Below are 12,858 nucleotides of genomic sequence, written 5' to 3' on the forward strand. Positions count from 1 at the left end.
CGTCCAAGGCTGTATCTGGTCCAATATCTGTAAAAACCTCCACAAAACATGGTTGAGTACCTTCTCTACATTTTTAACAAATCCACAGATTTGGGTATCTCATATATTCCATCCTAAGTAACCTATAAATGTAATATTGCCAAAAATATGTCTTCCCAATAAAGGTTTGGTTTAGTCTAACTGTATTAAATCACTGTTCAAAAACTATGTTAATGTGGATCAGCTGGAACCCATATCCTTCTTGAAATCTGTATGTGTCTGTACTTTGAAAACTAAGAAATACAGAGGTCAAGATACACAATTCCAGGCAGGGCATCACAACCTTAATTCTGCCCTTGGAGAGGGCAGAAGCTGAGCATCTATAGGCATCCAGAAGGATATTTTTTGGGAATATCACATTACCACTTAGCTACTTGCTCTGTCCTTCTGAAACCTTCATGATCCCACAAGGGTTGGAAGCGCCACGTGGAATAAAGAAGCCAGTAACTCTGCCAGCTGGAGGCAGCCAGCAGTGGAGCGGAGCTTCCAATTCCACCTTTGAGGACTAGTAAGGTATGGTTGTAGAGTTGCAAAGTGGCTTGTTCATCTCAAAGGAGTCCATGGAGATGAATACAGCCTGACAGAACAACTCTGAAGGCATTTATTCCTCTCAGTGATTGTTCTCTCTCCCACTTACCCACATTTGTTCTCATTACTTGTTGTGAAATGCCAATATTTAATGCAGTCCTGTTACGCATATAAGGAACCTCTTGACCAAATTACTCCACATGTACTGTATGGAGAATATCCTTGCCCTTCTTATAGAATAACAGAAGATAATCTTGTGATGTACATGGATTTTAGAGCATTTTGAAAAGTGAAAGATGTTCCTAATGTGGTGGGCTGTAGTTTGGAAATCTAACCCAATTTTCAGTAAGCTGCCACCTGCCCTTTTAAGAGCAGATAGTTTCCAAGACAATCTATTTTTAGAATACTTTGTTAATTCAAATAAAGCCTTTACCAGGGGGCTGTATATGAGGAATGACTTGACCAAATTATCTGAATTTGTATTTCCAGTTCTACCCCAGACCCTAACATGGCATAGCAATACAATACCAGAGTGGTAATGCCACTGGACTTAAGGTTGCAGCAGAATGGATTTCCATTTTAACAAAGGGAAGGAGGGTTACAAAACTTCTGTCTTTGACTTTTTTCCTTGTAATTTATGTGCTTTTATTTTTTTTCCACAGCAGTTTGTTTTTCTATTGCAGTCAGTGCTGAGTTCTACCCTCGGCCACTCAGAACTTGGACAGCTTTGGTTAGACTATGAAAGAGGTGACTGAGGAGAGAGGTAGGATAAGCTTCCCAACACATACAAGGTTGTTACAAGGGTGGGGGGGAGGGATAGTCATTGAGAACCGGAAAAAAACAGCTGCATTTGCAAGAAAGCAGCGTGAAGTTGTGTAGCTGGAAAAGCCTCCTCATGAGAGGGGCTGAGAAACGCTGGAAGAGACGACCTAGGGAGGTGGTGGAGTCTTTTGCAGGGGAGGTAGTTAAGAGAAACAACTTGATTTGAAGCCGTGATTTGAGTTTTTGTGGGACTGAAACCTACATCCAAAATGTCTGCAGAGGAATGCAATGCAATACAATACAGTAGAATAAAATGCAATACAATACAATACATAATTACATCATATCTTATATTACATCCTATCACACCATAACCTCTCATATTACATCATTTGCCATGACGTCCCGCTCCATGACGTCACAGTGCATCCTCCTGCATTACACTCCTCTAGCTCCAAGGCTGGGCAGGAAGTGATTTCTTACTGGAGGGCGGGCAGCTGACTCGCTGGGAGCCGGTCGACGCAGCGCTGCCCTGAGCGGGGCCGCAGCAACCCCGCTGCCGCCAGCACCACTGACAGCGCCGGCCTCTGCGCCTGCGCACTCCCTAGGCCTCTGCGCAGCGGCGCCCCCTCCCCCTCCTCCTCAGCGTGCCTGGGCCCGCGCGCGCCTGCGCAGCAGGAGGCAGGGTGGGGGTCACTCCGGGCGGCTGCGGCGCCGGGTGGGGGGAGCCGGCAAGCGGCTGCCAGGAGGGGGCGGGGCGGAGCGCGGCGGCGGTAGAGCTCGCGCGCTCCGGCAGCAGCGGCAGCAGCTGCCCCGGGACCCTCGGCCAGGAGAGGACTCGGCCCCCCCGCACGAGGACCTGCCCCCGCCCCGCGCCAGCGCCAGCGACGCACGCGAGGGGCGGCATGAGGGCGGCGCCGCTGTGAGCCCCCGGCCCAGGGGCACCTCGCGCCCGGCTCCTCCGCAGCGCCGGCCCCTGCAGCGCGGCCCCTCAGCGCGGCTCCCGGGAGCTATGAGCCATGAAGTTGCCCGGCAGCAGCGCCCTGCGGCAGCCCCGCTCCGCCGCCTGCCTGCCCCGGCTCGGGCTGCTGCTGCTGCTGCTCCTGCTCCTCCTCGCCGCCTCGCCCCGCGGGGCCGCCGGTGGGTATCGCGCCCAGGCTGGGGGGGCTCTCTTCCCGGTGATTCCCCGCGCAACGCTGGGGGGAGGGGGGATAATTAATAATAGGATAGTAATAATCATGATGATTGTAATAATCATCATCATAGTCATGTCGATAATTGTCATTATTAATGGCTCCTCTTCTCTGCCCCCCTTGACTCTGCTCCTTCCCTGGGACACGTCTGCAGGGGGGTTATGACTGAAGCCCGGGGGCTGTCCTGGGGCGAACCCAGCCTGTGCTGGGGGGGGTGTTGTTGAAGCAGCCTTCAGCTGACACAGGGAGGGCTGGCTGCGGTTATTTTCCAGATGCCATCCATATATATTCTCTTTATACATTAAAAAAACAAACAAAAAAATATATACACACACCCCCCTCCACATATGTATGTGTCTATGCATATGTACACACACGCACACATGTATGTGTGGATATATTTCCCCCGTTCTTTTCAAGCTGGGGAATCTGGTGAGCACTATATACCTATATATCACCATACATATCGCTCAGGGAATTCCGCAGCTTGAAAAGAAATGGGGGAGCAAAGGGAGTTTCCAGAGGAAAAACCCTTGCCCAGAGGGGAAGGGCTCCTCCAGATCATGCTCCCAGTTAAAGGACTAAGGGGGGGAAATTGGCCATTATGTAAAAGGAGCCTATTAACATTCACTGCACATGGACTTGGGATTCGAGTTGTCTTAGGAACCCGGGGAGGGTTCCCAGCAGTTTCTGGCAGATTGTATGCAGAGCGCGTTCCAGCTGTGTGTGCGTGTGTGGCCAGCAAAGAGAAGGGTAGGGGAGGATTGCATGTCCATTAAGAGATTTTTCTTTCTTCCCCTTGAAGGTTGAAAAGTTTTAAATATTTAATATCTGCATTTGCACGGGGAAATGCACATGAATGTAGATGCAGTGCGACTGCCGGAAAACATTTGAAATGTAAAAATAAAGATGGTCTTTTAGCGATTGAGCTGGTTTTTTTCTGATTAAGTGAATGATATGTTGGAATTCAGCAAAATAAATCTTTCACATCGTCTTATGGAAATTCTGTTCTTTAATTTATGTCTGGCATATCTTTCTTCCTCAGACCTGCATTGGAATGAAACTGTAGGAGGTACAGAGGGAGTACTGTTGGATGAAGAGAATACATTTCAACAAAATAACAGCAATAGCAGTAAAAATGACAGCCACAGCAATGCAATCCAGAAAGAAATCACACTGCCTTCAAGACTGGTCTATTACATTAACAGAGATTCTGAAAGCCCTTATCATATCTTGGACACAAGGGCACGGCACCAGCAAAAACACAACAAGGTAGGGAGAGAAAAAAAAGCTTGATGTGCAGTAGCTTAAAATGGTAGTGTGTATGACGAAACTGTATTACTTCAGATAGCTAGCTACCCAGAAGCACTCCAAGATTTCAGAGGTTGTTGACATAATTTTTAGGAATGGAAAAAATATGTGATTTAACCAGTGTGGTTTTACTTCTTTTTGCTAATAATCATGGGAGTTGTAAAGATGGGCCTAAACTGGAACTTTAGATCTAAGACAGGATCACAATTCTGTAGTGTAGGCCTGTTGGATCACTATATTAGTCACATTAGATTGACTTTATCTGAACTGTGATGCTTCCAGCAGCCCAGTACTCCTTTAAAAGTTCTGCTGAACCATTTGTATCTGCAAAGAGAGTGTATTTATGAGTCTCAACTTTTTTTTTTTTTTTTTTGAACAGCCAGTTAGTTCAGAGTGCAGCATGCACTATCTAATCAGCTGAATTCTGGTTTTCTGCCAGTGGATGCACGTTAACAGTCATTATAAGAGGTTGCTGGTTCTTTAGTCAGAGATCAAATACTTAATATTAAACCCCAAAAGATGTAATTTTAATATTTATCTTGATAATCCTGATACTCATCAAATTGATAATCCTGATCTGGGCAGTAGAAGTTTGCCTGAAGATTTTATTTATTTATTTATATATATATAAATAAATGGATGGGTTTTTAGTTTGGTATAATGATCAGGTCTACAAGTGAATATATTTTAAAATGCATCTCTTAGAAGACATTTTAATATATATATTAAATTAGACATTTTAAAATCTATCTATCTGTTTATCTCTATATCTATATCATAACTTTTTTTTTTAAGCCTGGAGGAAGTAGCACTGATTAGATAACTTAATTTGGGCTTCCTTATTTGAAAATTGTATTGAGTTTTAATGGTGGCTTAATGGAGAGGGACATGCTTTCTAGATTATTCAAATCAGGTACCAGCAGGTGCCTGTGGACAGCTATAAATTATATGGCAATATTTTAAGGTACTACAACAAAGTAACTACTTTGATGTTATTCATTTAGTTGCCTTGTTTTCTAACCGTATGGCTTACAGAAATGATGTCACAAGATCTAGCAAGTCTGAAACGCTTTTTCCAAGGCATTTTTTTGAAGGGGTTGGGGAAAAGACAAGAACAGAAGAGATGAAGTATATCTCAAAATGATATATCACAGGGAATTGGATAAATGTTTCCCAAGATGGGGTAGAGCAAATGAAGCGTTTTTAGCTTCAAATGCGCCCCTTCATTCCATTTTGGAATTTAACAGCATCTCTATGAAGAACCACTGTGCTACAGTCTAGCCGGTCCCAGATGAAGGTGGAGGGTGAAAGACCTCACCCTACTGTGCCCTGCTCTAGGCACCTGGTGCCCCCTTCGCATCTTTGGTTCATACCTCAGGTGGCAATTGCAGCCCTCCACTTCTGCATGCTGGAAACTGGAGCCATGAGCACCCACAAACCTTCCCACTGACATTGGGATTATGGGAGGAGTGGGAGTTGTGGGGTGAACAGCACTGAAAAGTGCAGCCCTGTATCAACCCTCCCCATCTGTCTGCCTGTGCATGTGGCAGAGTACACTGCTGGGAACTTGGGGGTGGGGAGCAACCATGGGTGCTGCTTGTCTTCAGGATGCTGGGGTGCCTGCTAGGAGGAAGAGTAATGGCTTCTTGGCTCAAGGGCCGGATGCCATGGCACCCTTGGGAGGATTGTGCAGCACCCTTGGATGCTGCGGTAGGTACCCTGTTGAGAATCACTGAACTAATTTATAGAAAAATACCTCTATCCATCTGTGATACCTCTATCTATCTATATCCATCCGCTATACCTCTGTCCATCTATGATGGATTCTGAACGTCTTGCAGGGGCATCTAAATTTCTATTCAACTTTTAAAAACTAATATTAAACTAAATAATTAAAATGTTGACGAAGAAGTCATACTTTTATTAAATTTGATGTGCTGTTTTTCTCTGTTTCTGTGGAAATACAGAAAAATCTAGGAAATATAGAAATATTTTATTCTCTCCGTAGTAACTTCCAATGTACTGAAAAGAATGGTCTCCCCCCTTCCTCCCCCGCAACAAAGGGAAAAATTTAGAATGAAACTTAGGAAAGAAGGACTTTCTAGGCTTTGTAAAAGGTCTAAAAATGTGGCTCTGGAAATAATATAGATGTTTTTCACTCTGTAATGAGTTTTTAGAGAACTTGAGGCATCCATGCAGAGGCCAATCCTTCGACCAATGCCACCTTATGCTGCTTCTCCAGGTGGTCTCTTAAAAATGTTGCTGTCATTGCCTATCTTCCTGTGCTTTAGCCTGCTCTGGTTTGTGTAGTGAGAGTATAGAGCTGCAGCAATTAATGCTGGCAGGGTAACTATTGATTTTTTTTCATATTTGCTTGGTGGACGTTGCTGTGTAGAGTGGTTCTTCCTTCCATTCTGCTGTGCCCCTTAAATGTGAGAGTGTGTAGCTGTACAATGTTTTCATGGATGATTCTTTTTAAGCTTGAGGTGCCAGGAGGTTGTCACACTGGCATCATTTCCTCTGAAAGACTGCAGCTATTTTGGAGCAAAATTTCCACTGCTTACAACCTCTTCCCTATATGAAAGGAATCATTGTATCCTTTTACTAGATTGTCTGTGTACTGTATGATATTTAAACTGCTCGGTTTTTTCTTCCTAGGCTGTACACAGTCCCACCCAAACTTTGACCTTATTCTTATACTCTGACTCTGACTCTACTCTATGCACTCCATCAACTATGCTGTCTTCAGTATTTTTTGTTCTTTTATTAGCTTCATAGAGGGGAGCCTAAAATTTCTGTGTAAAAATCCTCCACAATGACAGAATCACTGTTTACCCTTACTACATGAAATGAGTTGACTATAATTTTGAGTGAGGATAAAAAATAATAAAGAAGTTATACATTTCTCCTATCATCTCATCCTCCATGCGTGTTTTGCAAGTCCCAGGCAGGGATTGACTTTCAAGCACTGTACATGCTCATCAGACAATAAAAAAAACCCTTCATAGAAATCGGTCAACAAGAGGTCTATTTTTAGGTTTGATCATTTAAATGTAAATAGAAGAGAAGTGATCATGACAGCCTTTTGTGGAATCACCAGTCAGTTGTGGAGGGAGATCTTTGATTTTTTTTTTAAACATTATTTTAATTGAGAAATGTGGTTATAAATAATGTATTGTTATTTTTATAACAATGGCATTTCAATTGCAGGTGATTAAAGCTAAGGGCCTACTCTATCATGCCCCCTGTACAGACATTCCATTGAAGTCAAGGAGATGGGGAGTTCTCAGGATAGAAGGTCTGTGGGGTTGGGCCTAAATAGCTTGTAACTGCTGACTCACTCTATGAAGCTGGTAGATAGGTGTGTATATGCAATGTGAGGTGTAGGCATAATGAAAAATACTGCTATTTAGAAGCTTAATAATGGCACCTGTTTTCAGGAAATGATTTTTAAGGGAAAAAAACTACCTAGAAATGGAATATGTTGTGAAATAAATTGAATAGTTGAATTAAAGAGATGCTATTAGATAGACAATATTCTATTTATTACAATATTTGTAATCTACCCAAATGTTATTTTTTCTTCCCCCTAACAGGGATCTTTTCATCTACTGTTCATTTGGCTAGTCTCTGCTTATTAAATTGCCACCTGAAGTAGGCCTACAAAATCTAAATTATTGGTAAAGAAAACTGGGAGGTCTTATCTATTTGGCCTTCCATAGGTTTCATTGTTTTGAGACAGAAAGTAGTTTTACTATCATTTCATCTAGTTGAAATCCTGATTTTTATTCCCCCCCGCACCCTACAAGGTTGAGACAATGCAGCAATGACTGTATAATACATCTCTTCTTTTGCACCAACAAATAGAATATTTGAAATGTTTTGGTACCTGAATGCTATGCAAATTGTGTACATCAGTTTCTACCTTTGTAAACTGAATAGAATTTCTTCCTTATACATTTGTTCTGAAGCTTTATTAATGTGAATATTGTGAGATTCTAAGGTGAAAGGAAATCCTTAAATTCTTATTATAATTGTTCCTTTATTTTGCCTTTTCTCCATTGCAAGATACCTCTTAAATTCCAGAGGTTGCTTGTACATGGTAAAATTTACACCTATTGTTAAATATACAGCATGGAAGTTCATAGTGGTGGTTAAACCTTATCAAAGAGGCTTCTTGGTCACCCAGCTCTGTAGAAGCTTGGGATGACATAGAAATAGATGTGGATACCATTTTCAGTCCCCTTATTACTTTACAGTGAAAATGAGAACTGATTAAAATAGCCACTAGTGTGAATGCACAACTACAAATGTTGGCCAAGATTTTAAGAGGTAATTTACACAATTACTTGTTGGGGATTGCATGTTCATCCTCTGACTTCTATGCAGTCATCAAAGAACTGCCCAGGGGAGATTGATATATGGCATTTATGGTGGTATCCTGCAGTCCTTGAAAGGTAAATCATTAGGAAAAATAAGTACTTGGCAGCAGCATCTCTCAGAATGCCAGAAGCAAAGCAGAATATCAGTATGGGGACCCATACTGGCAGACGATAATGGCATACATAAGGTAGACCTTAAAACCTAAGATGGTCATTCTGCAGTTTCATGAGTCCAGAAAGACACAACTCAAAACAACCTCTCATGCTCACTTTTTTAACTACTAGTCCTTGGAAAAGACCCCGGTGAAGAAAAAGTGTATGTATCTGGCATTCACTGGTCGTTTTTCTTGATTTGGAGCGGGGGGTGGGAAATTGCTTCTTGGTAGTGGATTGCATGTCATGAAAAGTTTCTTCCTATTCTCACTTTGAACAAGAAATAGTCACTGAGAACAGGCCACAGTTTGCTAGCCCTGAATTCCTAACTCTTGTTTGCATTATGACTTCTTAAATCAGTATTCTTTTTAACCCAAGGGAATGGATTGTTGGAAAGAGTCACTCAGACTGTTGGTTTTGTCGCAAAATTTCCTTACCAAAAAACATGTTACATTTGCTGTCTTCCGAGCAACAGCCATTGGAATAAGCCTGGCTTAATGCCTAATGGACTTATGGAGGGAGGTGCCAGGTCACAGCCGTGGGGTCCGAGTAGGGCACTGGGTGGTCGGTAACAGGCTCTCTGCAACTCTCACTGTGCTTGTGCTACTGTAGCCATGCTAGGCCCTCCCTAGTTTGCCCCAGAGGAGGGATGGCATCCAGTCCCAGCAGGGCAGCCTCTGCTGGGTCCTTCCCTCTCCCACCTGTAGTTTTGGGGCTGCATGAGACCTGCCCCAGCCCTGAGGCAGGGCTGAGCACGCAGCTGGCTCAGCTTGTGGAAGCACTATGTCAGCTGGAGCAGGCAGTGCCAGGACTGAGGGGTTACCCCTGGCCTCTTGCGCAGTGAGTGTGGCCCAAGGGTGTTCTTGATGGGTGGCAGGACAGTAGCTACAGCCTCATTGGCCACTGTTGCAACCCTTATGCTCCCCCTGGGATCCCTGTTCAATTGCCTTGCTGCCCCTCAGGAACACCTGGGGCTGTGCTCACCGCACAAGGGCCTGGCGGCAACACCTCAAACCCGGCATTGCCTGCTCCAGCTGCCATGATGCCTCCTCAAGCTGAGCCAGCTGCATGCTAAGCCCTGCCTTGGGGCTGGGCTAGGCCTTGCATGGCTCCAGTGCTACAGATGGGAGGCGGAAGAACACAGCATGCTCAGCAGAGGCCACCCCACTGAGGCCAGACCCACCCCTTTGCCCTGGGGTGAGCTGGGGAGGGCCAAGCTCAGCAGAGCAGAGAAGTCTTCTAGGTCTGGGCCATGGTAGCACATGTGTGACAGGAGGCACAGGGAGCTTGTTGCCTTGCCCAGGTCCTGCCCCTGTGGGGCACCAGCAGACCCACTGCCGGGCCAGGAGCCTTACTGGCATGGCAGGAAGATCCCAGCTGACCCTGGGGGGGTGGGCTGGCACCTTCCTCCCTCCTTTCCCATGGCAGAGGGAACTGGGTGGAGGAGAGGTCCTCAGCCCCAGCCCCAGCCCTTGCCTGTGGGGGCAAGGGAAAGTTGTGGCTCTATAGCTGGGCAGTGTCCCCTAGTGGCTTGGCTGTTCCTCCCCCCAACTTGTGGCTTCCTGCCAACAGCCTGGGGCCTGCACAGCTCCAGGTGCACAGTAAAGATGTAAGGGGCTGGGTCCAGGGCTGTTTCTGTTAGAGGCCACTGAACTAGATATGTGCTATTGGTTAACTGTTTAACCAATATAATTAAAGGAGGTTAAATGGATAATTTTTTTTAACAACATTTACATCTCTAGTCCTATTCTGATTTACAGTAGCTAAGGATTGGGGCCTTTAAGTGTGAACTGGCACCTTTGTAATATGTATGACTTTAAGATAATCAAGAGAAATGCCTATTTTGACATGTCCTATCTTTTTATAGCCTATGGATAAGAGGAGATGCAGGTAAATAAGGCAGGGGTAGCTGTTTTCTTTACTCTCTTGATCCAACATTTAGCAACATTTTATCTGGTCTGGTAAGCACTGATTTTTACATCTGTGACTGAAGCAGATAATTAGGCTTATCTCTTCATTGAAACCTCATATGTTGCAATATATACTTATCCCAGCTGTGATGGTAATGCTATTTATGAAGTGCTTTAATTTGTCAGAATAGGGACAGTTATATCTAGCTTAATGTATATAGTGCTTAAAAATCCCTTGTGTATATTCACTCCTGGTATAGATACAATCTAGCATTTTGTAAATTCAGAACATTAGTTGAATAATAGCACAAAGTTGGAGACTCTAGAGTGGTTGTAGTGCAACAGTCAGAACAGAGTGCTATTTCTTATGGAATTAATAAATCATACCCCAGTTCTGTAAAATAAATTAAGACAACTCTTCTCCTAAAGTAGAGTCACCTAGTCCTGATTTACTCGTCTCGTGTTGTAGATATGGGCTAACAGGCTTAGATTAACTTTACCCTGTCTATAATCAGTATTCTTTACAAGTGGCAGTTCTCTTACTTCTTTGAAAACCTTTAAACAAAGTTTGCCAGAAGAACAAAAATAATAAGAGACGGGGCATGGTAAGTTAAATAGGAAGAAGTTCTGAAAGCATTAAGGAGTAAATTTTGGCTTTGCTTTGAAGCCCCATGTGTGGAACCTTGTGATGATGATTCTCATCAGTCAACAAAGGCAACCTGCCAGAGGCCCTATATAGTAGAATTATGCAGTTATATCTATATCTGTGTTTTATGTGCATATATTCAGGAAATGGCATCTGGGAGCAGGATGGGCAAGGAGGGCCAGGGCTGGGATCATGGGGCAGTGACAGTGCGGGGCAGGGGCATGTGGGGAGTGAATCATGGCTCTGTCACTGGTGCCAGCCTTGTGCTGTCATCGCCCTGCAGTCCCAGGCCCTCTGTAGAAACCAGCCAGGACCTGTGGAGGCATCTTGCCTATCCAGGCAGACAGGATGGGGGAATGGGTGGGGCTGGTGGGACTGGGGCCTAGGGCAGAGTCATGATCCGCTCCCTGCACATTCATGCTTGCAGAACCCATGCCCATCAAAGGGCCATGCAGACAGTGAATTGTGGTCCTTGCTTGGGTCCCAGCCTTGCGTTGTAATCACCCCAAGATCCTTCCCTGTGATCCTGGCCTTGCTTGCCCTTCCTGCTCCTGGATAGTGCTAACTGCCTGCCTACAGCTCCATCCTAGCCACCCGGCCATGCACCCTGTCTACACAGGTTCCACCCCTGATGGTGGGTGTGGCGTGGATGGGTTGGCATGCCTGGGGAGTGGGGCTGGGTCTGGCAGCTGTGGCAGCCAGGAGGAGCTGGTGCTGCTGGGAAGCGAGTCCAGCCACTGTGCTGCCCCAGTCCTGCTGTACACCTAGGGAGAGCAAGAGCAGCTGCACGCACCATAGTCTGGGCTGCCCCTGCACCTGAGCTGGGGAGGGCCAAGGGTCCCACTGTGGGCTGGACAGAATCTCTTGGCAGTCGATTCCAGCATGCAGGCTGTATTGTACACACCCGTCAGATTCAGCTGCGGTATGGACAGCTGCTGTTGCCACTGCCCAGGGAACTGCTGGGCTTCCTCAGCCTCCAGTGATGACTTCTGTCCCTGTTGCAGTGCTCTGGGCAGCAGGTAGAGAGGGGAAGCTACAGCAGTGAGGGGAGCGGGGCTCTGTCTGCAGCTCACTCTGGTCCTGCTTGTGTGGGGGGAGGGGGCAGCGTGAAGGAGCTTGGCTGCTCATAAAGCCCTGACAGGCAGGTAGGGACAGACAGGATGGGTAGGAGCAGCAGGATCCAGTGTGCACTTGGTGCAACCTCGCCGGGCAGACAGGTGAGAGAGAAGCAACAGCAGGAGGAGCGAGTGCAGGCTTGGCTGCAGCCTGCTGGGGAGGTGGGGGACAGAGACTAAGAGAGCTGCTGATGATGCCAGGCTTTGCTCCCTTTCCCCTTTCCCCCTTCCCCTTTTGCAGGGGCTTCTGTTGCTGCTGGCAGTGGCAGCTGCTTTCCTAAGTTTCTGGAGGCTGGGGAGCCCAGCAGTTCCCTAGGCAGTGGCAGCAGCAGCCCTGTTCAGAAACTCTGCCTGCTGGCAGGGGAGGCTGGGAGTGCAGCACACTCTGTCTTGGGTGGGACTCAGCCCCAGGCACAGCGTAGCAGGGACAGCTGCAGGCAAGGCCAGATAATTAATTGGTGGATGCCTGCCTGTGTGCTGGTTCCAATCAGCTGGCATGCCGGATCTAGCCCATGGGCTGTATTTTGCTCACTCCTGATTCATAGGGATAAGGCAGTTAAATCCAGTGTTCCTTAAGGTGTTAACAACTAGTCGAGGTAGAGGTGCAGTGATGCATTGGTCTGATATCAGATCAGTGCCAGTATAAAGAAATTGGCTGCATCTGAAATTGGCTTGATGTGGCCGATTAATTTGTCTGATAAATGTCCATGCACATGTGCAGCCACAGCACAGTACGTAGACAGCAAGGAGCACAGCCTGGCAGCTTGGCGAACTGTGTGCAGCTGGTAAGTCTGTTGTGGGGGGGATGGGGGAGGGAAG

General features: G+C 46.0%; 1 protein-coding gene across 5 annotated transcripts in view; it reads left to right on the forward strand.

Annotated features, from left to right (window-relative positions):
- The first annotated feature begins 2,154 nt into the window (after window positions 1-2,154).
- Window positions 2,155-12,858, forward strand: part of ADAM23 (ADAM metallopeptidase domain 23) — a 199,573-nt gene continuing 188,869 nt past the window's right edge. For all 5 annotated transcript variants that reach the window (XR_002104497.1, XM_019554063.1, XM_019554062.1 and 2 more), the window contains exons 1-2: window positions 2,155-2,469; window positions 3,568-3,794. Coding sequence is in view for 4 of the 5 variants with exons in the window: in XM_019554063.1 (XP_019409608.1) it covers window positions 2,349-2,469; window positions 3,568-3,794 (348 nt within the window). In the remaining variant the exon portion in view is untranslated. The remainder of the gene's footprint in view (window positions 2,470-3,567; window positions 3,795-12,858) is intronic.

The sequence above is a fragment of the Crocodylus porosus genome, unplaced genomic scaffold (genome assembly GCF_001723895.1).
Source record: "Crocodylus porosus isolate Cpor-Errol unplaced genomic scaffold, CroPor_comp1, whole genome shotgun sequence".
Classification (NCBI taxonomy): Eukaryota; Metazoa; Chordata; order Crocodylia; family Crocodylidae; genus Crocodylus; species Crocodylus porosus.